The following is a 26,552-nucleotide window of genomic DNA, read 5'->3' on the forward strand; positions in this document are numbered from 1 at the left end:
ATGTCTAAGATGCACAGGTCTTGGGCCCACAAGAGGGAAAATCCATTTCCTTCCCAACACCACCCAAAACAAGAGATGAATTTCTTCCAGCAACAGCCACCCGCATTTGGCGCAGCACCAAGACAAATGATGTTTCCCCCTAACTGGCAGGTGGGAGAGAAGGACCCTGTTAACCTCGCCCAGGACTTCAACTTTCTGACATTGAACCAGCAGCCGCCAGCCAGGAACTGGAGCCAACAGTGGGAAAAGGTAAGTCCAGTGGAGGAATGTTCCGAAAGGGCATATTCTGGCCAGCAGCACAAGTGGCTGGTGGGTAAGCCCACCATGGTAATAGATCCGTCCAGTCTGCCTCAACCTGCACAGCACAGCTGGGTACCCAGCTCCCATGGTCACGTCCGACAAGTCCCAGGGACATGTAGACTGCAGCTGCAATGAGCCTCTGAGACATGGGTCTGGGGGCTTCTCTTCTATGTACTGGGGTCTTCTTCCTGGGAGCTTTTCCTCCAGCTACCACTGCTGCTGTCACCATAGCCAGCCCACCCCCACTCCTCACCTCCCCCAGCTCTGAAACCCAGGGCCCAGCACCCTCCTCCCTCTGGCTGGGAGCCTCCACCTATAGACATCCCTCAGCCCCTCCTCTGGCAGGCACGCCCGCAGCCAGGTCCTCCAGCATCAGCAGACAACAGGCCTCCCTCCATAGGAGCAGAACAAAGGGACACAGCCGAGGCCCACCCTTCCACTTCTCATGCATCCTGTCTGCAACCCAACTTCGGGAGCTGCACGATTCCCAAGGGCAGTGGGAGCCCTGTCAGAGGCTGAGGTGGTGACGTCTGCTCTGCCTTCCCCAGGAGCCTGAGAACAACCTGTTCAGCCATTACGAGCAGAGGGTGCGCCCCTGCATCGACCTCATCGACTCCCTGCGGGCCCTGGGCGTGGAGCAGGACCTGGCCCTGCCCGCCATCGCTGTCATTGGGGACCAGAGCTCAGGCAAGAGCTCTGTGCTGGAAGCTCTGTCGGGAGTCGCTCTTCCCAGAGGCAGTGGTAAGCGTGGATGGGAGGGCCAGCTTTGCTCTGCAGCGAGCAGCAGCCACCTGCAGGCCACACTCAACTTTGGGGCACCAAGTGGTTGCAGAAACAGGCTGCTAGGAGGCCCAGGTGGACAGCTCCCACGGGCCTACACGGCCTGATTCCCATTCCCATTTAAATTGCCATTGCTTCCCGAATGAGCCAAGGCCTGCAGGACTTTGCTAGTTCTTTCTAGTGGTCTTTGTAAGAGCCTAGAAGCCTTTCTTCTTTGATCAGGTTAAATTGGCAAGTTTCAGGTGACACATGATGCCTTTTTAAATAATGTTCTCAATGCTTTGAAAAGCCATTAGCAAGGATTATGCTGTAAGACAACACAGCAGTGTCCTTTAAAAAAAACTTTTCAATGTGTGTGTACAGTGCAGAAGCTGCTGTACGTTTATAATTTGATAAAACAATTATAAAGGAAAAAAAGGAAATAGATGGAATCTCCAAAGTGGGCACTTGAAAGGGTTAGTGAAGGGGTTTTTACAGTGGGGCTGGCACGGAGAGGGGCTGGCGGAAGGGGAGCAGGGAGCAGTATTCAGGCCCTGACGGGAGCAGAGGCACAGAGGGAGCCCATCCTGCCTTCCCCTGGCTCCCTCTCCTGCCAAAGCTGCTCACCATCACATGCAACCAGAACCCAGGGCCAGGATACCGATGCAATCCCTCCAGGGCTGTCCTGGGCACAGAGCAGGGGGGGGCCACTGGAGGGCTGCCCTGACCCTAAACAGGCCCCAGCAGCAACCACAAGGCTAAGGAGCCCCAGCCAGGGGCCCCACCTTGCCACAGGAAGCCTGGTCCTTTACTCCAGAGTGTCCTGTGAGATCCTCATCAGCCCGAGCACCTGACCCAGGAGACATTAAAAATCTGGGATGGTCATTCCTCATCTATGCTCTGAGTTCAGTATTTTGGGGAAAGAGACAATAGGGAAGAGAGTCTGAACACCAGGGGGCAGGTGTGGGACCCTGGGCAAGTCTCTGGAGAAGAGGATAACACCTCCCTTTCGGGGCAGGAGTGTGGCCTGGGGCTCCCAGCCCCAAGAAGCTCAGCACAGCTCCAGCCTTCCCAAGCTCCAGCCACATCTAGAGGCTCCTACCTCAAACTGCACCCTTAGAATTTCCTTTGAGCCCCTCTTTTGGGTGCCCAGCTTCTCCTCCAGGTTCTTGCCACCTTCTCCCCACATCCTCCAATCCTGAGGTGGGGGAGCAACGGGAGTGGGAAGGTGGCCCCCTGGTGGGTCTCATGCCTCACACTCCCTCTGCCCACCCTTCCCTGAGCTGCCCGCCCAGACAAATGCAAGCCTGGGGCAGACACCGAGGTGTGACTCCAGCCCAGGAACACCAGGAGCCTGGAGATGCACCAGAGCCCCGATATCTCTTGAGTCACTTACAGAGCAGCAAGGTGGAACTGTGGCCACAGCCAGCAGGCACCCACTCAGTGACCACCTGAGCCCAGGGCACTCTCTACAGCTGCAAACGCTTCCCAAGGACAGCAGCATCCTGAGCCTCGAGCTCCTTTGCACGTGCCCAATCCAGAACCTCCTTCGCTTACTTCCAGCCCCAGAAAGGGCCAGAGAGTTCAGACAAGGCCTTTGGGGACACTGGGGCAGGTCCTGGGAGGTAAGCAAGTGTGAAGGGAACAGCGACACTTCTTTTAAAGGAAACTTAGGATGTTTGGGGAACTGTATCTCAGGAATTGTGACCAGGTGTCCGCTGGTGCTGAAACTGAAGAAGCATCTGCAGGAGGATGGGTGGAAGGGGAAGATCAGCTACCGCCACACAGAGCTCCTGCTGCAGGACCCCTCCCAGGTCGAGAAGGAGATACACAAAGGTAGGCCTGCGCGGCTCCTGCTCTTCACCATGTCCCTCCCCGTGGTGGCAGCTCTACCCCCAGACATGTGCACTCCCTGCAGGGGCCGTGCCCACTGGTGCCACCTCCGCCATTCCTCCAGATCCTCGTCCAAGTCACCTCTCATCCAGTTGATACCAGAGGAGAGGGTCTGGGAAAGCCCAATAGCCAGCCTCAACCCACCCCGTCCTCTAAATGTTTCTTGACTTCACCAGAAAAAAGAATTCAAGAGCAGAGTCACGGTAGAAAATGAAAGCAGGTTTAATGTAATGATGAGAGATACAGACTTCACAGGGAAAGTGCAGCCCAGCTCCAGAGACAGCAGCAGTTGCACCAAATTTAATATAAAAGTAAGAACTAGGCACTTCACAGACAAAGGGTGGATGGTTCCAGAGTGAACAGCAGCCTGCTAAAGACAAGTTTAACACAAAGTAAGAAATACACACCTCAGGGGAAGCATGGACAGCCTGCAGAGAGAGTGAGTAGCGGCCCAGCCTTCTTCCCAGATTCAATTTTTACAGTTTCTCTTTCTAATATATATTCATGCTATCTAATGAATATTCAGTTAAGGGGCTGGTTCCCAGTTATATTATCTAGTCCTGCATGTGCTCAGTTGGTTCCTTTCAGAGCATGCCCATTGGTCAAATTCCATCACATGCACCGAATACATTTAAAAATATTCAGTGCTCTCCAGCGCCCCCAGTAGAAGGTCATTCAAAGGATAAATTCCACTTTACTGAGCATGCTCAGCACACACAAGAGTTGTATAAGTCTGCTCCTGTAGGTCTCAATTTCCCCATGTTGGTGCCAGAAATAGGTGTAATGAGCAGCAATGACTCTCTTCCAGGGGAGGGCCTAGAAGAGGGCCTGAGACCAAGGGGGAGGGACTTGAAACTCAGAGGTGTGTCATGAAACCTGAACCCAGGGAAACAGAGCACCTCCTGTCTCACAGTCATTTCCCTGCTAAAGACCCTCGCTGCTTCCCCTAGTGACCCTGCAGACACATGCCTGACTTCACCCCATCCTCTCCGTCTCCTCCCCAGCTTGGGGCTTCCTGCCTACACAGGGGAGCATGCCCTCTCTTCCTTCTAGGCTTTTCCATGCTCACCCATGGACTTGCATGCTTTCTCTTCCTCTCTGCCTGCCTAATTCCAACTCATTCTTTGGGTCCCAGTTTACCTGCTCTTCCTCCTAGAAGCTCCACTCCCCCCAAGCCTGTAGGCAGGACCCCCATCCTCCCCCCAGCCATGCCTCAGCCCCGGATCCAAGCTGCTTCTCTCTCCTGGTCCTGAGGCAAGGCTCTGAACCTGGCTGGCCATCTTGTGGAAAGCCTCCACCCAGACCCCCCCCAAACACAGGCCCTACTTACCCATCTCTCCTAAAAGCACAGCCAGCAGCTGGCTGTTGAAAAAAAGCTTATCAGTGCTTCTTCTTGGCAATGGCAAAATCATAAAAAGATTCCACTGCTCCTAAAGTCCCCAGCCATGCCCCCTCAGACCACACAGCCCTAACTGCCCCCAACCCTGGAGCCTGCTCGTGCACCCCTGTGAGACTTCTCACCCTCCTGCTCTCACTGCCCATCCCTGGGCTCAGCCAGGACAGGCAAAAATTAACCCTGAATATACTGAGAATCTCTGCAGCAACAAACTCAGTTCAAGGGAGAGGTTTTCTGCAGTACTGAATAGCAAACTCAGTATCTGAGCGGGAGGCCTTTAGGTGACCTCCCGGGCTTAGCCCTTCCCAAGACCCCCTGTCTGCCTTAGTCAAATGGCTCTTCAGAGGAATCCCTTCCAAAATTGAGAAGTCTTGCCCCAATTTTAGTGTTCACCCCTTGAATATAGAAGCTGCCAGGGACCACAGCTAAGACATCTTTGTAACAGCATCTTGGAGCCCGTCTGCTTCTGGCAGGAGTGAAAGTTGGTGCAATCACCTTGGAGAACTGACCATCTCCTCCAAAGCTGGAGGTGTGAGCACCCTACAACTCTCCTCACCTCCACTCCAGCATGTGTGCACCAAAGGACAGGCTCTAGCATGTTCATAGCAGCACTACTGCCATAGACCCAAATGTCCACCAACAGTAGATTGGATCAGGACATGAATACATGGGCGCAGCATGGAGTAACACACAGCAACACGGTCCTCAGCTCTGAGCAACAATATGGGTGAATCCTACAATGCTGAGCACAGAAGCCAGGGGCAAAGGGGTGCATAATTTATGATGCCATTTATAAACAGATGGAACCCCATGAAATCACTGTTCTTGCATGTCAAAAATGGTCACATATCAGCAATTTTACTTGGCTGAACCAAGTGGAGAGTACACAAACAAGCAGAAGTGATGGATCCCATTAGACATCAGGACAGCAGTCACTCCTGGGGGGTGCGGTCAGTGACCGGCAGGGAGTGCAAGGGGCCACGGGAGGCTGGTCATGTTCTGTTTCCTGTGGGTGTTGTTGCTGGTATTCACCTGTGAAAATCATGGCACTGCACACTGTGACAATGGGTACATTCCTATCAGTTTGTCACACTGCCGTAAAAAGTTTCAGATATCATGCTTTAAATAGTTGTTATGAAGTGATACTTAACACAGGAAGGATTTGCAAGGAAGTAACCCTGGTTTCAACTCTCTCTGAAAGATTAGGCAATTGACTGGGGCTGTTGCTTGGGCCACTTCCCTGTTCCTCCAACCTGGGCCACTCCCGAATGTAGGTGAAATATGCAATTCCCTGCAGATTTCATTTCTGGTGCTCCAGAAAGACACCACAGCTTTTCTTCTCAACTGAGGCTCAGCATCCCACCTGTAGAGAATCTACTCGGGTCCTCCGGTGCAGGCACTTTGGTAACTTGCAGTGTCAATAGTGCCTCTAAAGTCACAATGGCACAACCTTTCCAGGGGCTCTTTAACTAAAGCTTTGGATTCTATCAAAATGGATGGATCCTCTCCCCAGTCCCACAGCCATCACCAGGAAGAACCAGTCACAGATCAATTGCACCATTCAGTGAGCTTATTGCATTGCAGGTGGAGGTTGGAAGACAACCAGGCAAGGATGCTGGAGAGACAGCAGGCTGGTTGTAATGCCCTTCACCCCTGAGATTCCAGGATTTACACCTTCTGATCCATGGTGGACCCAAAGGCAGATTCTGAGAGGGGAAGGAAGGTGGGAGCTACCGAGGATACTGGAGACTCTTCACTGACAGAGCGGGGTATCTGGGGAGGCCCAAGGAAGCATTATCCTTATGTCTCCATGCTTCCCCTTCAGCTGTTACCAGTGATATCCATATCCTTAGCAAGTACATCTACACGTCTGATTTTGCTGTCAATGCCTCTCCTTCTCCTAGACCGTCAGAGATTCGTTTCAAGATTTTAATGGGCCTGCTAGGTCCTGGCTACTCACAGTGGCTTCTGTGTCAGCAGCAGGGGCATCACCGGGGGCTGGTCAGAATTGCAGAATCTCAGGCTCTACCCCCACCGGCTTAGCCAGAATCTGGACTTTAACCAGATGCCCCAATGGGGGTCCTAAAATAGGCACATAAAATCTGAGAAGTCCTGCTTAGAGCAGGACCAACTACATGCTTTCCGGGGCCCTGTGTAAAATAAAAGTGCAGGTCCTCTTCAAAATTATGAAGAATTTCACAACAGTGAAAGCAAGACTTTAAACCAACTTCAGCCCTTCTGCCCAGGTGGCGCGCCTACGGGGCTGGCCCTGGCTCTGAGTGTGGATGCACAGGATGACTCAATTGGTCCATCTTCTGGTTTTGAACATGAACACCCTCTTGAGAAAACTTGGATTTTTCCAGCCCACCTGCAGGGGTGAGACAGGGGCTATCAGGAAGGGGTGAGGCATCCTTGCTGTGTGTGGTGCCCACTACCCACCGTGGGCATCTGGGCATCACTGTGAGTAAGGGATGCACACGCAAACCCAATATAGAGCGGAAGTGCTCAGACATGATGATGGGAGCGGGGACAGGAGACTTCCTGAGCTCTGCACACATGTCCTCCTTCTGGCCTTGAGATGTGCTCTGCAGAAGGTCTCCTGGACGTCTCCAGAGCTCAGTTCTCCACAGTTGAGTCTGTCCTTTCCCCACCAACCGAGACTTTGGTTGTCGCTCTGATGGAAACTATCTGTTGATGGCCCTAAAGGCCATTTTTATTGTTGTTGGGATGTTCTTTGCCAGCTCTGCATGCATTCTGAACCACCATCGTTGGTTATATTCTAGGAGAACGTGTATGAGCAGAGCTCATGTCCAGCTGAAAAATAAATTTTTTTTTTTTGCTTTTGAACACTATTACAGATTGTTTTTATCATACCTATCATTAGAGTTCATTGTTTTACAAACTTTTATGGGGCACACAGAATAATGCAGAACTTCTCTATCTGCAGAGATTGAAGGTTATCTCTGGTTCCATAGTGATGGGACACTTGAGACATGTGATAGAAATCCCTGTGTATTATTTGTGTGGAGTGTGGAGTGTACATTAGGTACGTAATACATTATATCTAATTCTCAAAAAGAAAACCATTAGGCCCCCTATAAAGACCCTATGTAGGGAAATCATCCATTTTTTGATAGAAACTAGGGAAAGAATTCGTTTCCCTCTCCTTCTGCAGTGCAGGTGTAGTTTGTCCCTCATTCCTCCCGTCAGACAGCACAGCAGGACTACTGCAAAGTATGTCAGGACCAAAAATAACAGCAAACAGTGTTAAATAGTGGCAATACCTATTATTGATAAAGCACGTTTGTTTATGTGACCTTGTTCAGCCTACGAGTCCTGCCCCTCACGTTTCCCTGCAGTCCGTCCGGCAGGCCTGGGGCTGCTGGGAGTCGAGGGCAGAAGCTTCTCTCCCAGGGTCTGCTCAGCTCCAGATTGACTCCAGACCTTTAGGAGCATCTACAATGCCCATAAACACAGTGAACAGCTGAAATTTAGTGTGTGGTGTTTGTTGAGTGTACATGTTTATGTGTGTATTAGTGTGTGGTTTATGTGTATGTGTTAGTTTGTGTTCATATGCATGTATTAGTGTGTGTGTATGTGTATATATTTGCATGTGTGTTCATGTGTATGTGTTAGTCTGTGTGTGTACATTTGTGTGTTTTAGAGAGATGGATGCAAAGAGTCAGAGGACATACTGCAAAACTGTCCTGGTACAAGGATTTGTGTGTGTGTGTGTGTGTGGATGAATATATAGTTTGTAGTCATAAAAGTAATATATCTGTATTAGGTATCTATTGCTACATAAAAAATTACCATCACCCTTTTATGGCCTGGTCACACTCTGTCACCTGCACCATATCTATTTATTATAAACAAGTCTCTATGTCCAGGCCACAGTCAAGCCTCCATCTTTCAGAGGCAGGCGTATTGAAGAATTTGTACACAAATTTTAAATCTAACATAGCACCCACTGGATGATGTTGGGAAGCATGAAGAAAGAGGACAGAACCCATCTGTAATCCCATTGCTAGCATATTGGGATGTTTTCCTCTAGTCTTTTGGAGAGTTTATGTGCCTGTTACCCACACATTAAACAGCCGACACGCTTCCAAGATCATGCAACAGTCTTCTAGGAAATGTTTCTAAACACCAGGGACTTTTGAAAGCTCCCATACCCTGGAAATAAGCAGTCACTGACCTTCTAGAACAGCTACTTCCTCTCAAATAGGTCATTAATTTGAACTCTGGGTTTCTCCCCTCTTGGCTCCATAGCCCAGAACACCATCGCTGGGAATGGTGTTGGGATTAGCCATGAGCTCATTAGTCTGGAGATCACCTCCCCCGAGGTTCCGGATCTGACCCTCATTGATCTTCCCGGCATCACCAGGGTGGCTGTGGGAAACCAGCCCCAGGACATCGGACAGCAGGTGAGCCTTTCTGGAACTTGGGAACAGGCCACGCTGAAGTTGGGGAGACTTCAGAGGTCTCTGCTGGTAGCCCCAAGGATCCTGGTGTGCCTCTCCGAGCCCTTACCTTCTGTGTGGCTGGGCCTGTCTGGACACTGCCCTGTGGAGCTTTTGAAGAAAGCAAGAAGACAGGGTGGCCTCAGGAGCAGGGTGGATGCCAGGGTGGGGGCGGGACGGGAGAAGAGGGGACCCTCCTGTCCTAGGACTGGGGTTACTGGCCTGCCCTCTTCCCTTTTATGGGGTCGTTGCCAGTGTCAGGAACCCAACCAGAGCCAAATTAAGGGTATGGCAGCCCTGAGATCCTCCTGGGTGGGGTCTCTGCCAGCTCTGCTGTTCTGTGCAAAATCTCAGGCAGTTAAATTCTGCTTTCTTCCTCAACATCCAGGTCGCCATTCCCTGTCTCCCTAGGAGCAGGGTAATTAGCTCACCTCTCTTACGAATTCAGTGATTAACTCAACACTTCTTACCCCCCTAGGAGGGCAGCTGGCTCAGGAATCGGTGGGGTTTCCCAGAGCAGGACATTTGGGTGGAGTCAGAGCAAGCCGCTCCCTCCGGCCACTCCACCTTCTCCTCTTTGATCAGACAATCTGACCAAAAGCACTTTAATCTCAAATAGTTTCATCAAAAGCAAGTTGGTTGAGTTGGCAGAATATTGCTGGTGTTTTAAATATTGGAAAACTGTGTGCACAGTCTAAGATTTTCATCCGTGTCTCAGAATTCTTAAGGGTTTCATTTCTCTGCATTCTTTTACTTCTAATTAATTCCTAGCTCCTCATTCCTGTCATGGACAGTATGGGGTTGGTTGGTTACTACCAGTGAGTTCTGTAACACTGTGTACAGCTCAAAGGCACCAAACCTCAACCAGGCGATTAGAAAGGGTTATATCTAATAAAGCTACAGTGTGTGAAAACACTGCCAATGAACAAAAAAATTTTTTGCAAAAATTAATTAGGAAAACAGATTTCCTACCCCACGTTTCTTCTCTTTATTAAATTCTTGTTTAAATTATTACAAAAGAAATGTGTTTCATTAGTGAAGTGTAGTATTAGGAATAAATATGAGTAGAGATATCACTGACACCAGACACCTGAGGACCTGCCACTAGAGCAACCATGTGGTCGGAGGCACTGTTCATCCCAAGCACCCGCTCTTCAGGAGCTGTGCTGGATTCTGCGTGGGGACACGGAGATGAATAAGATGTCACTCTTGGTCACAAAGGAACTTCTTGGCTTTGGGGGCAGATATGACACACAAATCACTCTAATAGAAGGCAGAGTCTCTGAGGTGTCTTGGGTGAGATCTGGAGAGGCAGGAAGGGTCACACATGGTTGCAGGAAAGAGGGAATTCAGGAAAGAAGAAATGCCAGCAGTGGGCTTTGAAGGATAAGCAGGAAACCCACGAGAACAGGGCAGGGTGGGGGCGGGTGTGGCAGAGGAAAGGGAGAGGCCAGGCCATAGCCCAGAGGACACGCCCCAGGACCACACTGCTTCTGCACCGCCACACCTGCCCTTCCGACTGAGGTGACTGAGACGTGTGCTCTTTCTGTGTGTGATTCTTTGGCATCAGGTCAAGGCTCTCATCAAGAAGTACATCCAGAGGCAGCAGACTATCAACTTGGTTGTGGTCCCCTGCAACGTGGACATCGCCACCACGGAGGCACTGAGCATGGCTCAGGAGGTGGACCCCGATGGAGACAGGACCATAGGTAAGAAGAAGGAACCAACCTTCCAGAGGAAGGGAAGGGAGGGAGAGACTCCTCATATCTCCAGAAGGTTCTGGAATGTAGCACTATTAGAGATGCCCTGCATCTTGCATTGAATTTAAGTTCCACTTGTTTATCAGGGATGTCTTCTTAACGGCTGGAGTAGGTAATATCATCTGCCCAGAAGACAGAGCTATCTGGATGCTAAAATCTCTATAGAGATTTAGTTCTGCTTCTTATTAATAGACAGTTTTCTGGTCCTTTCATTTGCCACAAACTCAGATAACCAAAAGTTCTCAATAAATATCAGCTATTGTTATTATGACTTCGGCAAATCACTGTCGTCATAAGGTATCGCTGTAGTCATAAGGTACACAATAAGATCTCAGTGTAGCCCAAAACAATAGTATAACATAAATGCAAATTTTCTATGCTCTAGCTCAAGAATAGAAATAGAGAAAAGTGTAATAGGTTTAAAAGGAAAATGAATATATGCCCACATTCGTGGCAGCATTAGTCACAAGAGCTGAAAGGTGGGAGCCATGCAGGTGTCTGACAGTGGGTGAAGAGATAAACAAGATGTGGCATACACATATCCTGGAATATTATTCAACCTTAAAAAGGAAGGAAATCCTGACACATGCCACGACATAGATGAACCTCAAGGACATTGTGCTAAGTGAAACAAGTCAGTAACAAAAGGACAGATACTATGTGATTCCACTTAGAGTAGTCAAATTCATAGAGACAGAAAGTAGAATGGTGGGTGCCAGGGGCTGGGGGAGGGGAAATGGGGAATTATTGTTAATGGGGACAGAGTTTCCATTTAGGAAGATGAACTTAGAGTAGTCAAATTCATAGAGACAGAAAGTAGAATGGTGGGTGCCAGGGGTTGGGGGAGGGGAAATGGGGAATTATTGTTAATGGGGACAGAGTTTCCATTTAGGAAGATGAAAAAGCTCTGGAGATGGATAGTGGTGATGGTTGTACAACAATGCAAATGTACTTAATGCCATTCACTATAAACTTAAAACTGGTTAAAATGGTAAATTTTATGTCATGTACATTTTATCACAAATTTAAAAAGTAAATAATTTTTTAAAAATTCAAGTTAGGTAACGGAAGGCAGAGTGGGAGGATCATATTTTCATTGAGTTATTCACTTGAAGACATGAGTTCTGTGTATTTTACCACAATTTTTCTAAACAAGGAAATTGAATAGGTATCTATCTATACAGTACTTACAAAGAATGAAAAAAATGCAGACATAATGGTGGTTTCTAAAATATCAAGTTTCAGAAAGAACAGTGAGTCAAACGTTGGCAGGCTCTCCACTAAGCTGGTTCCCTATCTGTACATTGCTAAACGCACATTGTCTACTCAGTCAGCTCCAGCTGAGCTCCTGTCCTCCCCACGTGGCAGAGACTGCTCTTGTCACGGTCACTGCTGATGAATGAGCAGGCAGTCTCTGTGCTCACCTTCCCTTTCTCTGCAGCAGGAACCCTTCCTGAAACCTTCTCCTTCACTAGCCAGCTGGAGGTCACGTTCTTGGTGTCCTCGTCTGGTTGTCCTCTTCAGTTCTCTGACCTCTAAATATTGAAATCTTAGTTATAGGTTCTCCATTCTATCAACACATTCTTCTTAAGTGATCTTATCCGTCCATGGTTTAGAATTCCATCTATACCCCAGTGACTACCAAATCTATATCTGTAACCCTGACCTTTGCTAGACTTGACCTCTCTACCTGGATATCTAGTGAATGTCTCCAACTTAACACGACCAAAACAGAACCCTTGTTTCTCCAACCATCATAAGTCTCCTCTGTCCCAAGGCTTCCCCACCTCATATTCAGCACCACATCTTCCTGCCCAGGTCTAAACCAAATCTGAGAGTCACACTTGAGTCCTCCTTCCCTTGTCTTCATGCCTAATTTATCTGAAGTCCTGGTGACTCTACCTGCAAAACTAGTACCAAGTCCATCCACTCCTCCCCATCCCCACCATCACCACGTAGGCCAAGCCACCATCATCTCCTTCCCGGACGACTCCAGCTTCCTCCGGCTGGTCTCCTGGTATTCACCTTGCCATGACACTGCGCCCTCCACTGGCCTTTAAACATGCTCACACTCACTAATGCTCCCATCTCACATGTATATAAACCCCAGACTTCTTGACCTGGACACCAAAGCCCTGTGTGACCTGCTCCTGCTTGCCTCTCTGATCATGGTTCCCACCAATGTCCAGCATGGCTCAGTCGTCCGAGCTCACTCTCACCCAAGGGCTGGAGTCTTCCTCCTCTGTCCTCACTGTGCAGGTTCCTTCCTCTCATTCATATCTCAGCCCAAATGTCGCTTCCCAGAGCAGCCCTCTCTGTCCACCCAACCTAAAACTGCACCATCCACCCCTGCCCACAGACATTTGCCAGCACCTCCATTTACTTTAATTCTCTGCATAGCGCTTAGCAATATCAGACATTCTTCTGGAGTTCTTGTATATTACTAGGTTAATTTACCTGGCTTCTTCCCATGGGAGGGTGGGGATACTCAGGAAGCCAGGGATTTTGCAATTCCATTCACTGCTACCTCCTCAACACCTGGATCAGTATGCTTAATGAGGATCTGTTAATTCAGTAAGTGCATACAATGAATGCACGAATTAATTAATTTAAAAAGAGAAAAAAAGTAAAAGCATCTGAAAATTGCTGACAGTGCTCTCCTCTGTGGCCCAGTACTAAGCTGGAACATTAAAAGATGCCTCAGAGCCGATGCTATGACGGACGCGTGTGTATTTTCTGAACTGAGTCCTCTATTTTAAATGGAGGCAGAGAATGTGTGAGAAACCTCTCTCTCGCAGGCTAGGGTGAATCCTAATGGTGAGCCTGTTTTTATTATCTTACTTCCTCATCTCAGAATAAAGTGCAATGACCTAGACAACTGTGAATGATTGCTCGTTCTGGGGAAGGGCCTCCTTCTTGACTGCTTTTTCCCCTCTCTTTTACCAATGGAAGGTGCAAAGGTATATTCAGAGACACCTTGGCTCTGTTGGTAACATGTAAGTCTGTGCTCATACAAATATTTTAGTGACTATGAGGATATACTCTTAAATGACAACTTCTGGTAACAGATTAAAACACAAGAGAGAAAGACAACTGCTTAGCTGGGGTGCCAGGAAAGTTTTAGGAAATGGTAGACCAGCCAGCCAGACTTAACCACAAATTAAAACCAAAGACAGAATATCAGAAGACGACATTCAGGTTTTCAACCGAAACAGACAGAAGATGCAGTGGCGATCTGACACTCAAACAGCACAGACAAAAATAAGCACTTGGAACTCAAAGCCTTCGATCCAATGTGAGCAGGATGGTGTGGGGCAGGACAGTGGGAGAGGAAAGCAAGGAGGAGATGAAGGGAGGTGCCCACAAGAGGGGGCAGAGCCAGTCTGTGCAGAAGACACTAGAGAGGGACAGACGCAGGCCTCCCTGCAGCAGGAAGCAAGGTGTTCTTGAAAACAGGGTGGGCGAGCAAGTCTGTTCTCATGTTGCTTGCCGGCCTGGTCCCTGGCGCCCAGCAGGCACCCAAGATACAGCTGTCAAATCAATTATACAAGGCAATGAATGAATTGAGAGGGTGAGTGGCTGAGCCAATAGAAACGCAAGTAAGAGGGTAACAAGGGAATGCAGATGAAATGAATGAATGGCTGTCAGGCATTGCGGGATCAAGGCTACAGAGACCCTATGGTCCTGGCCAGAAAAGGAGCCCACAGCCTAGCATTCTTCAAACACATCTGAGGGGAGAATTGACCTTCCCACTGCCCTTCCTAACCATCTCGCAGGGATCCTGACCAAACCAGATCTAGTGGACAAGGGCACCGAGAAAGGTGTCATGAATGTGGCCCGTAACCTCACATACCATCTCAAGAAGGGCTACATGATAGTGAAGTGCCGGGGCCAGCAGGATATCACCAACAAGCTGAGCTTGGCAGAGGCGACCAAGAAAGAAATGGCATTCTTCCAAACACATCCGTACTTCAGGTGAGACTCTCAGACTCCAGGGAACCCATCCCCTCCCACAAGAATTGGCCAAGATGACACCAAATCATATGTAGAAATTATACTACATAGCATTACCTGTCCTCGCCTTTATTTTAGTGTTAAATTTATCGGCTTATTTAAAGAAATTTAAACAAATTATTGTTCCTTGGATTCTAATAATGTTGCTGATTAAAAATTAAAATGTGATGTTGCATGAAGCACCTTGGTTTCCCAAAATGTTTTCCCTTCCTTTCTCATTTGGGTCCTACAAAATCTTAAGAGATACATAAGGCAGGTGAGGTTCTTCTCATTTTTATAGATAAAGATAATGAGGACAGATTGTTAGTGAATGAAAACAGGACTTGAAACAGATCTCCTAACTTCCAGAAACTGTGACTATGATGGCCCTCATTAAAATCTGCTTTATGGAACTCTCCACATGTTTAGAGCCTACAACTTAACTGGTTTTATTAAATATAAATTACCCTGCAAAGACTCCACAGTTTGCAGGACGTTGGGATTTTCCCCACTGAATTGGACACTTTTTTCCTTCATTTTATTCAGGAAATTGCTATTCCTGAACAATTTGGGAACATAATAATAAGACAGAAGTCACTCCAGCTTTAAGGAGAGATACACGTACTGGGAAAATGGTGAATTTGAGCAGACCAGGTTGCTACTTGCTAACTATGTGTTCTTGGGATTAAATGGGTCACCTTCTCTGAGTTTTCACTTTCTCTTCTGCTCAAGGAGACCTTCCTACTGCTTCACAGGATTGTGGTTAGGGTCAAATAATATGACATACACAGAGGTCCTGGGACACCAACTGCCAGCACTCAGTAAATACCACTCCAGTTCCTTCTTTCTCTCTCTGCTCCTGCTCAAAACAGGGGAAACAATAGCATTGGGGGTCATGAAGAGAAGAAAATGCTCCTCACTGAGCAGGGAGATTATTCCATAATAATCGGGCCCGTGGTTCTCAACCCTGAGCAAGTGGCAAAATCTGTTAGAAAGTTTGTTAACATCCAGCTGGCTATGTGCTGCCCTGAGGTCTGGGATGCAGCCCAAGAAATTGTGTTTCTAACAAGTTCCCAGTTGAGGCCGATGTTGCCAGTGAAGGCAGGCACCACATTGAAACCAGGCTCAAGATCTTTGAGAGACTTAAGTCTTGCATGAGAAAGCATGAGGAAGTGTCTTGTTGAATACTAGAATTTAAATCCTTGAGCATCCACTTGCTGGGAGTCAGCCCTGCAGTGAGAGGTGCAGGGCACAGTCCTGGGAAAGTGACCCCATGGGCTCCTCCCTTCCTGAATTCATGGTAACAGCAAATACCTGCTGCCCAACTGCCCAGTGCCAGGCTACTTCTCCTTTCTGTGCCTTGGCCTTTCTCTCTCTAAAACAGGTTGTTCAATGATTAAATACATTAACATTTGCAAAGTCTTTAGAATGGTGCCTGGCACTTTGTAAGCACCATATAAAGTTTTGATACAAGAAATAAAATACCAATCTGGGCAGGTCACATAACCTCTGAGGTTGAGTTCATCTTTTTTTCCCTTACAGAAGGAACCAGGGTGGTATTTACTGAGTGCTGTCTGTTTGCCTCAGGACCTCTGTGTATGTCATATTATTTACCCCTAACACCATCCTGTGAAGCAGCAGGAGAGCCTCCTTGAGCAGAGGAGATAGTGAAAACTCATGAGCTGTTGGGATTGTAGAAAGAGAAAATGAATGGAAACTCCCTAGACAGGTTCACACAGGAATGGGCTGGATCCATAAGTAGCTGATGTCTTCCTCACGCCCGTCCCCCTCCCCGACTGTCCAATGGTTGTCCTGGGAGCTGAGCCCACTGGCCCACTCACAAAGCCCAGTGCTGGAAAAATAGCCACAAGTCCTTCCTGAATTCATGAGCTCTCTGTCTCGTTCCAGAGTCCTCCTGGAGGAAGGGAAAGCAACAGTGCCCTGCGTGGCAGAGAAACTCACCGCCGAGCTCATCGTACACATCAATGTGAGCCAGCAGGCTGGGCAGCAGCCCGCCCACATCCCTCTCTCAGTCCTGGGGTGGCTAAGATGCCCCGTGCCACATGGCTCATGGGCACAGGCTCACAGGAGCCCTTCCTAAATGGGAAGCAACAACAACACTATGTTGAAACAAAGAGTTGAAGCAGTCAGTTTGGGAAAAGCAAAAAGGGAAGCAAGAAAATGATGATACCAGCTTAGTTGTGCAAAAAGGAATGACCCCTGAGTTGGTATATTTTTCTTTTTCAACAGATTGTTAACACTTCAGAGTAGAAAAAACATTTTCCCAGCTTCAAACTTGCAAGAAATAATTCGTCTGTAAGAATTAAATTCATTTTTACTGATTCTCAAAAATAGGCAACTACAGACAAGGTTATCAGAATATCATTGACCATAGGAAAACTGCAGCTTGGTGCTTATTGAGACATAGAATATTTTTCTGCTTGCCTGAGCCTTTGCAAATGCGGTTGTGCAGCAGGGAAGATGTAAGTTTACTCTGAGAACAGAGCTGATTCCAGATCCTGGGTCTTGGTCCCTGCTAAATTGTGTGTCAGACAAAAGCGAGGAATCCTTTGAGCCAGAAGCACATATTCAAAGAATATTTGTTTGGAAGGAATCAATGGTTCTCAAACTTTAGTGCACACAAGAATCATCCCGAAATTTGTTAAAACTCAGATTCCTGGGCCTTAGCCCAAGAGTTTCTGATTCAGTAAGTCTGGGGTACAGCCCATCAATTTGCATTTTTAAGTTCCCAGGTGATCAGGAACAGACTGAGGAGCACTGATTCTAGTGGAATCCCCTACGTTTGCAAAAGAGGGCTCCGAAAAATATATCCCTGAGAAAAACATCTGTTTTGCAAGACATACATTCCATGTTGATAACTTCTTTGATAACTCTTTTCTCGACACTTAAATATTTTAATTTAAAATTTGTTATATTTTAAATTAGTTTTTAAAATTTAAATCAAGACTCAATTATGATAATGATAATTTGAAATATCAGGAAAGATTTAATATATTTCTGACTACAGGTACAAACTGACCAAAAAAAAAAAGCCTGTGAGACCTTATTAACTTCTTGGTGTGATCCATCTTATCTAGCCTTGGTGTGCTAATCCACAAACCACCTCCAAGTCCCAGCCAACTCTTCCACCCGGCTGGCTGCAGGTCCTCATCCACCAAAGTGGGAGTGGGGCCACTGCTCCCCAGGCATCTTTACTTGCTGTGTTTACCAGCGGGGGCTGCAGAGCTGGCGAGCAGGGTGGGAATCAAAGCTGCCACTTTTCAGCTCAGTGACTATGACAGGTGATTAGGTTCTCTGAGCTGTAGTTTCCTCTCTTGCAAAAAAGAGGCAGAGTGCTGCAGCGTGGGGATTCAATGAGATGTGGAGTGTATCACCAACATCCATGACACACCAGTAAATGACCAGTTTATACCACTCAAAATGACCACCAAAAGAGCATCTTACTTAAGAATTAAGAAATCTTACATTATATTCAAGTGTACTTGTTCTCTAAATACAAGGCACCAAGCCAAATCAAATAGCAACAGCAAAACAAAAACAGAAACAGGCCACCACCTGATTCCTCACCACTGCAATTGCATTGGAGAACTGCCAAGTGCCAAACCAGGCCATTCAAGCTGCAGTTCACACCTGGCATGCAATGCCTTCTTTGGGCTCCTTAGCACGTTTCCATCTGTATTAGTCCATTTCTGTTGCTTATAATAGAATACTTGAAACTGGGAAATTTATAAAGAAATGAAATTTATTTCTTACAGTTCAGAGGCTAGGAAGTCCATGGTCCAGGGAGCACATCTGGTGAGGGTCTTCTTCTTAGCGGGATGCATGGTGACCTGGGTATCATGTGGTGGGAATGGGCTGAGCCAGAGAGCTAAACTTCTCACTCGCTCTCCTTATGAAGGCATCAGAAACATTCCCATGACTCCATGAATGGATCAATCCATTCACAAGGACACAGTCCCACCGTCTAATCACCTCTTAAAGGCCATACCTTTCAAATACCATAATTGGATTTATCTCCCTCTTAACACTGTTACTATGGGGGTCAAGCTTCAATGAGTTTTCGGGGGGACATTCAATCACAGCACCATCCTAACGAGATTCCAACAAGAAATAGAAATTCCAGATCTTCTTGAATGCTTTAAAATGGGATTCTACCACTACATCTGAGAAATCTGTCAGATAATTTCATTAAGCTGCAGTTTCACTGTTTGCAATTATCAAAAATTGCAGAAATCACTCCCGTTGTTAGAAAATCAAATAAGGGAGAACCACCAGAGGGCGACAGAGGAACTGCGTCAGTGTGGAGCAGACATCCCCAGCCAGGACTCCGATAAAATGTTCTTTCTGATTGAGGTGAGAGTTCTGGGCCACCAGACCCCCTGGCTGGCCGCGGTGCCAGGACCCGCACCTGCCCTTCCTTTGTCTCACCCGTAGGAAGAGGGGGTTAGGTGGGTGCTCCACTTACAGCCCCGGCCCCAATACCACACACCTGCCCCAGGTCCCGCTCTTTATTACGCTTACAGCACACACTAATGACTTTTTCTCCTTTTCAGAAAGTTAAGATGTTTAATCAGGACATTGAAAAGTTAATAGAAGGAGAAGAAGTTGTAAAGGAGACAGAGACCCGCTTATATAACAAAATCAGAGAGGAATTTAAAACCTGGGTACTCGTACTTAATGCCAATAACAAAAAAGGTAAGTTCTGGGCGGGGCTCTCCCTAAAAGCAGTGTCATGTTTACCAAGGCTAGAAGCTACTTCTGGAGCATAAAAAGTGGGCAAAGAGCTGAGTGTGCCCATGCAAGAGGCCAGGGCGCCTTAGGAATCGGTCGCCACTTCCCGGCCATCAAGACCTTCCATGCCAAGCACTGCCCTTGCCAACTGAACCAAAGGCAATGCCACAGCCTCCGACTTCTTGCTTCTATGTTCTGAGGCTAAATGTCATTTGATGCCCATCTGAGAAATGTGCAGAGCCGCCTGTGGTGGTGCAAGGCAGGCAATCCTGTGTGCCTGTGGGGCAGCACCCACCAAAGGCAGGTCCAGGTGACCCCGGGAGACCCAGGTGAAAGCTCTTCAGTGTGGCTGTGTCGGGAGCACACAAGCCGGCAGTGGGGGTAACAGGTGGCGCCCGGGCACAGAGCCTTCATTAGTAGTAGCTGAACATCAGCGTTTGAGTTTGGCCTGGTAGAAAAGGTAACCTGGCATCTTGGTGGTGTTCAGACAGAACACAGCACGGCTGCCATGTCTTGTCTTGTCAGCTACAAGACATTCGAGGCGGGAGTTCCATGATGTTGTTCCATTCAACATCTCCCCCCTGTGGACAGTCTAGAGTGCAATGATCTGGTTTTAGCAATAAGCAAAGAAAAGGCTAAAAGAAGTGATGGTTTAACTTCCAAAAAGTGCCCAGGTTGACTAAACAATTCCACTTACCCCATTTCCTCCCTTCTCTTTACCCCTAACCCAAGATGAGAGAGGTTAATGGTTTGACAAGAGCCTCTGTGCTTGGCCTAGCAGAGTTGCAACTTCCACGTGCTCCAGCGCAGACGCCAGCAGGACATGTGCATGTGTGCGCTTGTGTGTGGTGATGGTTGTATCTTTGTTTGTTTGGCACTTGATAAAAACATTGCTGTTTACTCCTGTGGTAGGATTCCTCCAGCTGTGGTCTGTGGATGTGTGCTTGAGGGTCTGTAAGTGGTACAGGAATCTTTAAGTTTCTGTTTTCATTTAACTAATCAGATTTTTTTTTTTTTTTTTTTACTGAAAATAAACACCGAACTTCCCTCTAGGAGTGATAATTCTCAATTGAATTACATTTTCATAAAATAAGATTTTTGTTTGTCAAAAGTCAATATTTCTCAAACCGCCATTATCAGACTATGAATATGTTTTCATTATGAACAAAACTCCATTTTGAAACACTACTTTAGGGTACAGTGGGAATAAGACTTTCTTTTTTTTTTTTCCTTTTTTTTTGTCTTTTTCCGTGTCCGGCAACGGATCGCAACCCTCAGTGTCGCGCCCGTACCGGACCGGGACCGGCAATGGGATCGCAACCCTTGGTGTTGCTCCCACACCTCGCTCAGCCAGTGAGCGGGAACTGGTCTGTATGTGGGATCCGAACCCTCGGCGGGAGCGCCACCGCGCTCCCAAGCGGCGCACTGTAGCAGTGCGCCACCGGGCCGGCCCTGGGAATAAGACTTTCAAAAAACTGTCCCTACCTTTAGAATGTCTGTGGGATTATTAGAATTCACTGTGGTGGTTTGCTTAATGTTGCAGTTAAAAAAATTATTCATGAAGAAGTCTCGAAATATGAAAAGCAGTATCGTGGCAAAGAGCTCCATGGGTTTGTCAGCTACAAGACGTTCGAGGCCATAGTGCAGCAGTACATCCAGCAGCTGGTAGAGCCTGCGTTGAACATGCTCCAGAAAGCTGTTGGTGAGGACCTCTGTGTGTGCCCCTTGAATGGTCCCCAGCCCTTTCCAAGGATCCCACTGCCTGGGAGGGAGAGATGGGAATGGAATTACCAAACACAGCCTGAGATCTTCTTTCTGGTGTGGTCCATGGGCCTGGCCTGGGAGCTGGTCAGAACCACAGATTCTGACCTCCCAAATGAGAACTTGTACCAATGTCTCCAGGTGACTTGAAAGCACGTTAGTTTTGAGAAGACTGCCCTCTAGTGTGATAGGAACCTTCCATCCCTGTCCTTCACATGCATGAAGGGGTAGGGTAGAGCGATGGTTTCTCCTGTCTTTGGAGGAAGCAGAAGAGTGCACACGAGCTTGGTCTACATCACACACAACCCTCGGTACAGCCATGGAGGGAACAGTCGGGTGTTGACCATGGAGCGAGCATGCACCCATGAGAGGACGGGAAATTGACAGGCGCTGCTGGGGTGGGTGGTGGCTGGGTTTCTTTCTCCTCGGGATTAGGTACCACCCTCTCCTTCTCTCTTGGTCTCTGGTTCTGGGGAGCTCGGCCCTGGAATGGGATCGATGTGTCCTGACCTGTGTCTTTAACCCATTTTATTCCTACTTGCATTTTACTGATGTTTTATTCTTACTTTGGTCAGAAATTGTCCATCAAGGTTTCACTGACATGGCCAAAAAACATTTTACCGAATTTTCCAACCTCAATCAAATGGCCCAGGTAAGCACCCAGAGTTCACATGCCAGTCACCTGACCCCTGAAAGAAGTTGGGTATCTGCTGTCATTTGGAACTGTGAGGTCAGGGTTGAAAAGGTGGGTTGCTGAGCTGGCGACACCAGGAGCTTCAGCCCTCTTTACTTCTGCTGGGGAGTCTTCTTCAGCCCCCAGGAGAAGTGAAACCAGGCACAGGACCTCACTGTCTGTTCTACGTGACCTTACGCAGTATGGCTGGAATGTGGGCTTGGCAGAGATAACCTGAATCTATGAGTACACCTAGTGCCTGGTTGGTAGTTTGAGTCTTTTTCAAGCGTAAAGGACAGCTTTGTCGAGTAGTCCTACTGCAAAAGCTCTGTGGGTTTCCACTTAGCAACTCTGCCCCAAACCGTCTCTCAGTAAAAGGAAGAGAGAGGATGCTCCTGCTCCCACCTGGGCTCTAGATAAAATCCTGCTCTGCCAGGCCTGGGCTGCTTGGTTAAAATCTCATTCCACAATTCAGGAGAGCAAGAAAAATCATTTCTGTCATTTTTCCATAATGTAACTTAATGTCTCCTTTCACAATCCTTTGCCAGTTGGTGAAAATTAAATCTCAGGTCCAAATCTTGCCAACTTTCTCCAGGGCTGTGTCTGAGTCCCGGGTGTCTCATCATGGGGTGGGTGATGTGCCTGGTCTTCAATCCCCATTTCTCCGGGCTGGTGGCTTCCAAGGTGTTCGCTGTCCTCCCCAGGCCCTAGTCATTGGTCACCTGGGTCCCCTGGGTCCCCCGTGCTCCTGACTACAGGCCTGGATCCTCTGAGCCCTTGCCCACTCCACCAGGGCACAGGAAACCCTCTACTGCAGGCCCCGGTCACTCTGGGGCCACAGAAACTCAGGTGGGGACCTCACCTCTTTTGCGCTGCCCTCAGATAGACACAGCCTCACTACGGCACCCTGGACCACACCAGGGCCTGTGGGGCTCTCCAAGGCCATGGTCCACACACTCCCCTCATGAGCCACATCAGAGCCTCGAGTTGGTCACCTCCCGTGTCACTCCTCTTAAGACATGGAGGCACAGGCCATATCTGCTCTCAGGCCCCAAACCTGTGAGAGGGTCTATTATCTACTGTTGCCACATACATTCCAAAAGAGAAGAAAAACCAGCGCCCATGACCTGTCCCGCCTCTGCCTTCCGCTTACAAAAGTCTGTTTAAACTCAAAGATCAGGAAGTGACTGTCTTAGTTCGGGCTGCTATGACAAAGTAGCATAGACCACGTGGCTTATCAACAACAGAAATTGCTCTCTCACAGTTCTGGAGGCTGCTGGGATTCTGACATCAGGGTGTCAGCGCGGTTAGGGTCTGAGGAGGGCCCTCTCCCAGGCTAGACAGCCACCACCTTCTTGTGTACCCTCACATGGTGGGAAAGGGTGAGAGGGCTCTCTGGGATCCCTTCCATGAGGGCACTAATCCCATTCATGAAGCCTCCACCCCTGTGACCTAGTCATCACCCAAAGGCCCCACCTCCTAATACCGTCACTGTGGAGGTGAAGATTTCAACACAGGGGGCCGGCCCGGTGGCGCGCTGCTACAGTGCGCCGCTTGGGAAGCGCGGCAGCGCTCCCGCCGAGGGTTCGGATCCCACATACAGACCGGCCGCTCACTGGCTGAGTGTGGAGCGGGGGCAACACTGAGGGTTGCAATCCCGTTGCCGGTCCCGGTCCGGTACGGGTGCAACACTGAGGGCTGCGATCCGTTGCTGGTCACGAAAAAAGACAAAAAGACAAAAAAAAAAAAAAAAAAGATTTCAACATAGGAATTTGGGGGACACGAACATTCAGTCCATTGTGGTGACTTTGCTCTGCTATAGCGACCCTTTCTTTTCCAGCATTCCTTTAACTGTGCAGGTGACGCAGGCATCTGGATTTCTGGGAAATACATATAGCAGCTGTCATCCCACCATGTTCATTAGCACTGGAGTCATTCCTGAAGGCTCAGATCCAAGCAGAGTAGAGCCCCAAGAGTGACCGATGCCCTCGAAAGTAGGCTACCCCGACTGAGGGAGCAGAATGCTTGTGGTGAGGGAGGGAAGTGGGGACGGTGACATGCGACAGCAGAAGCAGGTGGCCGAGGGAGCGGAAAGGGTCAAGGGGCCTTCTGAACATCACCACTTAAAGCCTCAGGCCTTTATGACGAGGGTTTGTTTCTAATTCTGGGCTCAACATAATAGCCCTTCCTGGGCCGGCCCGTGGCTCACTCGGGAGAGTGCGGTGCTGATAACACCAAGGCCACGGGTTCGGATCCCATATAGGGATGGCCGGTTCGCTCACCGGGTGAGCGTGGTGCTGACAACACCAAGTCAAGGGTTAAGATCCCCTTACCGGTCATCTTTAAAAAAAAATAAATAAACATAATAGCCCTTCCTAACATGTTTAAGCAACAGTAGAAAAAAATAAGTCACGTGTCTATCTTTCTTCTCTAACCAGAACAAGATTGAAGACGTAAAAAGGAGACAGGCAGAAAAGGCAGAGAGGATGATCCAACTTCAGTTCCAAATGGAGCAGCTGGTTTATTGTCAAGATCAGATTTACAGCGATGATCTGAAGAAGGCCCGAGAAGAGCTGTTCAACCCATTGGGAAAGCCCCCACAGCTGAATTCCTCTGTTTTCAATGATTCCTCTTCAGTTTCCTCCATTACTGAGATAGGTGTCCACCTGAATGCCTACTTCTCGGTATGTTCCCATGTGTGCCGATTGGAGCTCTCTGGATTTGCTGAGTGGAGGGGGTGTTCTGATGGAGGGGGTGTTCTGATAGGAGAGGTGTTCTGATGGAAGGGGGGCAGAACTGAGGAAGAAGGGAGAGAATCCTCGCTACGTATTGTGCCCTTTTGTGCTGTGATAAATCACTCATATATTATTTATACTTTTTCAGGAACCCTGTGAAGGTACTTTAATTTGCCCAAAATCAGTTTTTTAATGTAGCAGAGCGTGTACTCAAAATTAATTTCTACTCTCACGTTCTTTGTATTTTATATGCAATATGTGAATTACAAAATTACTATTATCAGAATACAGCAAGAACAACAGACACTAACTGGAGTGTGTTACCCAGTGGTGGGGGTACGGCTGTCAGGCATACTAGCAGTGCCTATAAAGACAAGAGACGAGGCGAGCATTGGCAGTGGGTCCCAATAAACTCCCAGAAGGGAGCCGGGGGAGTCACGGGGCCAGCAGGTCTCTCCAGGGGACTGGAGGAAGGAGCTTCTGCCAGGCTGCCCAGAAAGTGGCCTGGGCTACCAGGAGGGTTCCTAGTTCCAGAAGAGATGTCTGGAAGTAAAAAGGGTACAGCCCAGATAGAACCCTCCTGTTGTTTAACACCGAGCACTCACTGCTGTGGAGGTGGACCACCAGGACTTAGCAAGGCAACCATGCATGTATCCAAGAGCCCCGGCTTCTCTCTACAGCCACAGGCCTTGGCTGAGACCCCTCCAGCTAACCCCTCTTGCTCCCTCTTCCAGGAAACCAGCAAACGTCTCGCCAACCAGATCCCATTCATAATTCAGTTTTTCATACTCCGAGAGAATGGCGACTGGCTGCAGAAAGCCATGATGCAGATACTACAGGAAAAAGACCACTATTCCTGGTTGCTGCAAGAACAGAGCGAAACCGCCACCAAGAGAAGATTCCTTAAGGAGAGAATTTACCGGCTCACACAGGCACGGCAGGCACTCTGCAAATTCTCCATGGAGCAGTTCCGTTGAAGGGCGCCAGTGCTTTGGGTTGTTTTCTTACACGCATTCGTTCATTGTAAGTGGAGCTGGTGCAGGACGTTGCTTGGGGTTTGGAACCAGACTCTTCTGTTGCTGTCCGCGTCCACCTTTGCGGTGCCACACTAAGCACCACAGATGCGGGCTCAGCCGTCACCTCCACCTCCACCTCCATGAAAAGGTGACGACTGTCCAGTCCTTGGGCCCAGTAGCACAGTTACAGTGATCTTAAATACTGTTAGCATTCTCTGTTAATTTGTATTTGCAGTTTCCTCCCTTTAGATTATGCTCCCTGGAGGAGCATCTGTATCATATTCTTTTGTACTTCCAGAATCTTGCATGACACCTGGCATAGAGTGACCACTTAATGAATGATGTCTCACTGAACAATGAGTGCTGTGAAGGGATGGACACCACCGGAAGCCATCACTTAAGCCCAGGCCTCTGTTGTTTAGTGTCCCTTAGCTGGTCACTTTCAGATGAGTTCGGCCATGCCACCTGCTTCCTGTTGTTGGCTGGATCCTGTTTCTTGGCCTTGCTGGAGGAATGAGCCTGAGTGATAATGTTCTCTCCCCGAGTTGCTTCTCTCATTGTGATGGGCTTCCATTCCTCTGTTAACTCCTGTTGAGGAATTTAATAAGGAAAAACACTTTTTAAAACATATGGAGCTTCACACCAGTGATCATCTCTAGATTGGAGAGTTGTGGGCAATTTTATTTTCTTCTTCATGCTTTTCTGTATTTTCCAAACAAAGAGCATAGGTTCCTTAATAAAAAGACAATACGATAAATATTATTTTTTATTTTTAAACCCAAGTTTGAGATGGAAAGAGTGCCTTGAAAACATTCAGTTTTGGTACAGACAAGGAGGGTACACATGAAATTTTCTTCATCACTTGCTGTAAAAGAAGTTGGAAAAGAAAGTTCCAGTGAAAATCACAGCTTGACTAGTGTTCCCCAAGAAGTCTCCTGCAGATTTCTATTAAAATGCTAGTGTTTTAGTCTCCTACAGTTGCCATAACAAAATAACATAGACTGGCTGACTTTAACAACTGAAATAGTATTTTCTCACACTTCTGAAGGTT

The 26,552-nt window shown here is 48.1% G+C and overlaps 1 protein-coding gene across 1 annotated transcript; it reads left to right on the forward strand.

The window, feature by feature from the left end:
• On the forward strand, positions 1-26,233 carry MX2 (MX dynamin-like GTPase 2). Its single transcript, XM_008571218.1, has 13 exons — positions 1-249; positions 849-1,041; positions 2,758-2,895; positions 8,621-8,775; positions 10,382-10,520; positions 14,348-14,546; positions 16,473-16,551; positions 18,816-18,938; positions 19,139-19,280; positions 20,860-21,018; positions 21,653-21,729; positions 24,189-24,434; positions 25,220-26,233. The coding sequence occupies exons 1-13, from the start codon at positions 1-3 to the stop codon at positions 25,460-25,462; spliced, it is 2,142 nt and encodes a 713-aa protein (XP_008569440.1). The 3' UTR covers positions 25,463-26,233.
• The last annotated feature ends 319 nt before the right edge of the window (positions 26,234-26,552 follow it).

This window comes from Galeopterus variegatus, unplaced genomic scaffold, assembly GCF_000696425.1.
Source record: "Galeopterus variegatus unplaced genomic scaffold, G_variegatus-3.0.2 Scaffold668, whole genome shotgun sequence".
In the NCBI taxonomy this organism is placed as follows: domain Eukaryota; kingdom Metazoa; phylum Chordata; class Mammalia; order Dermoptera; family Cynocephalidae; genus Galeopterus; species Galeopterus variegatus.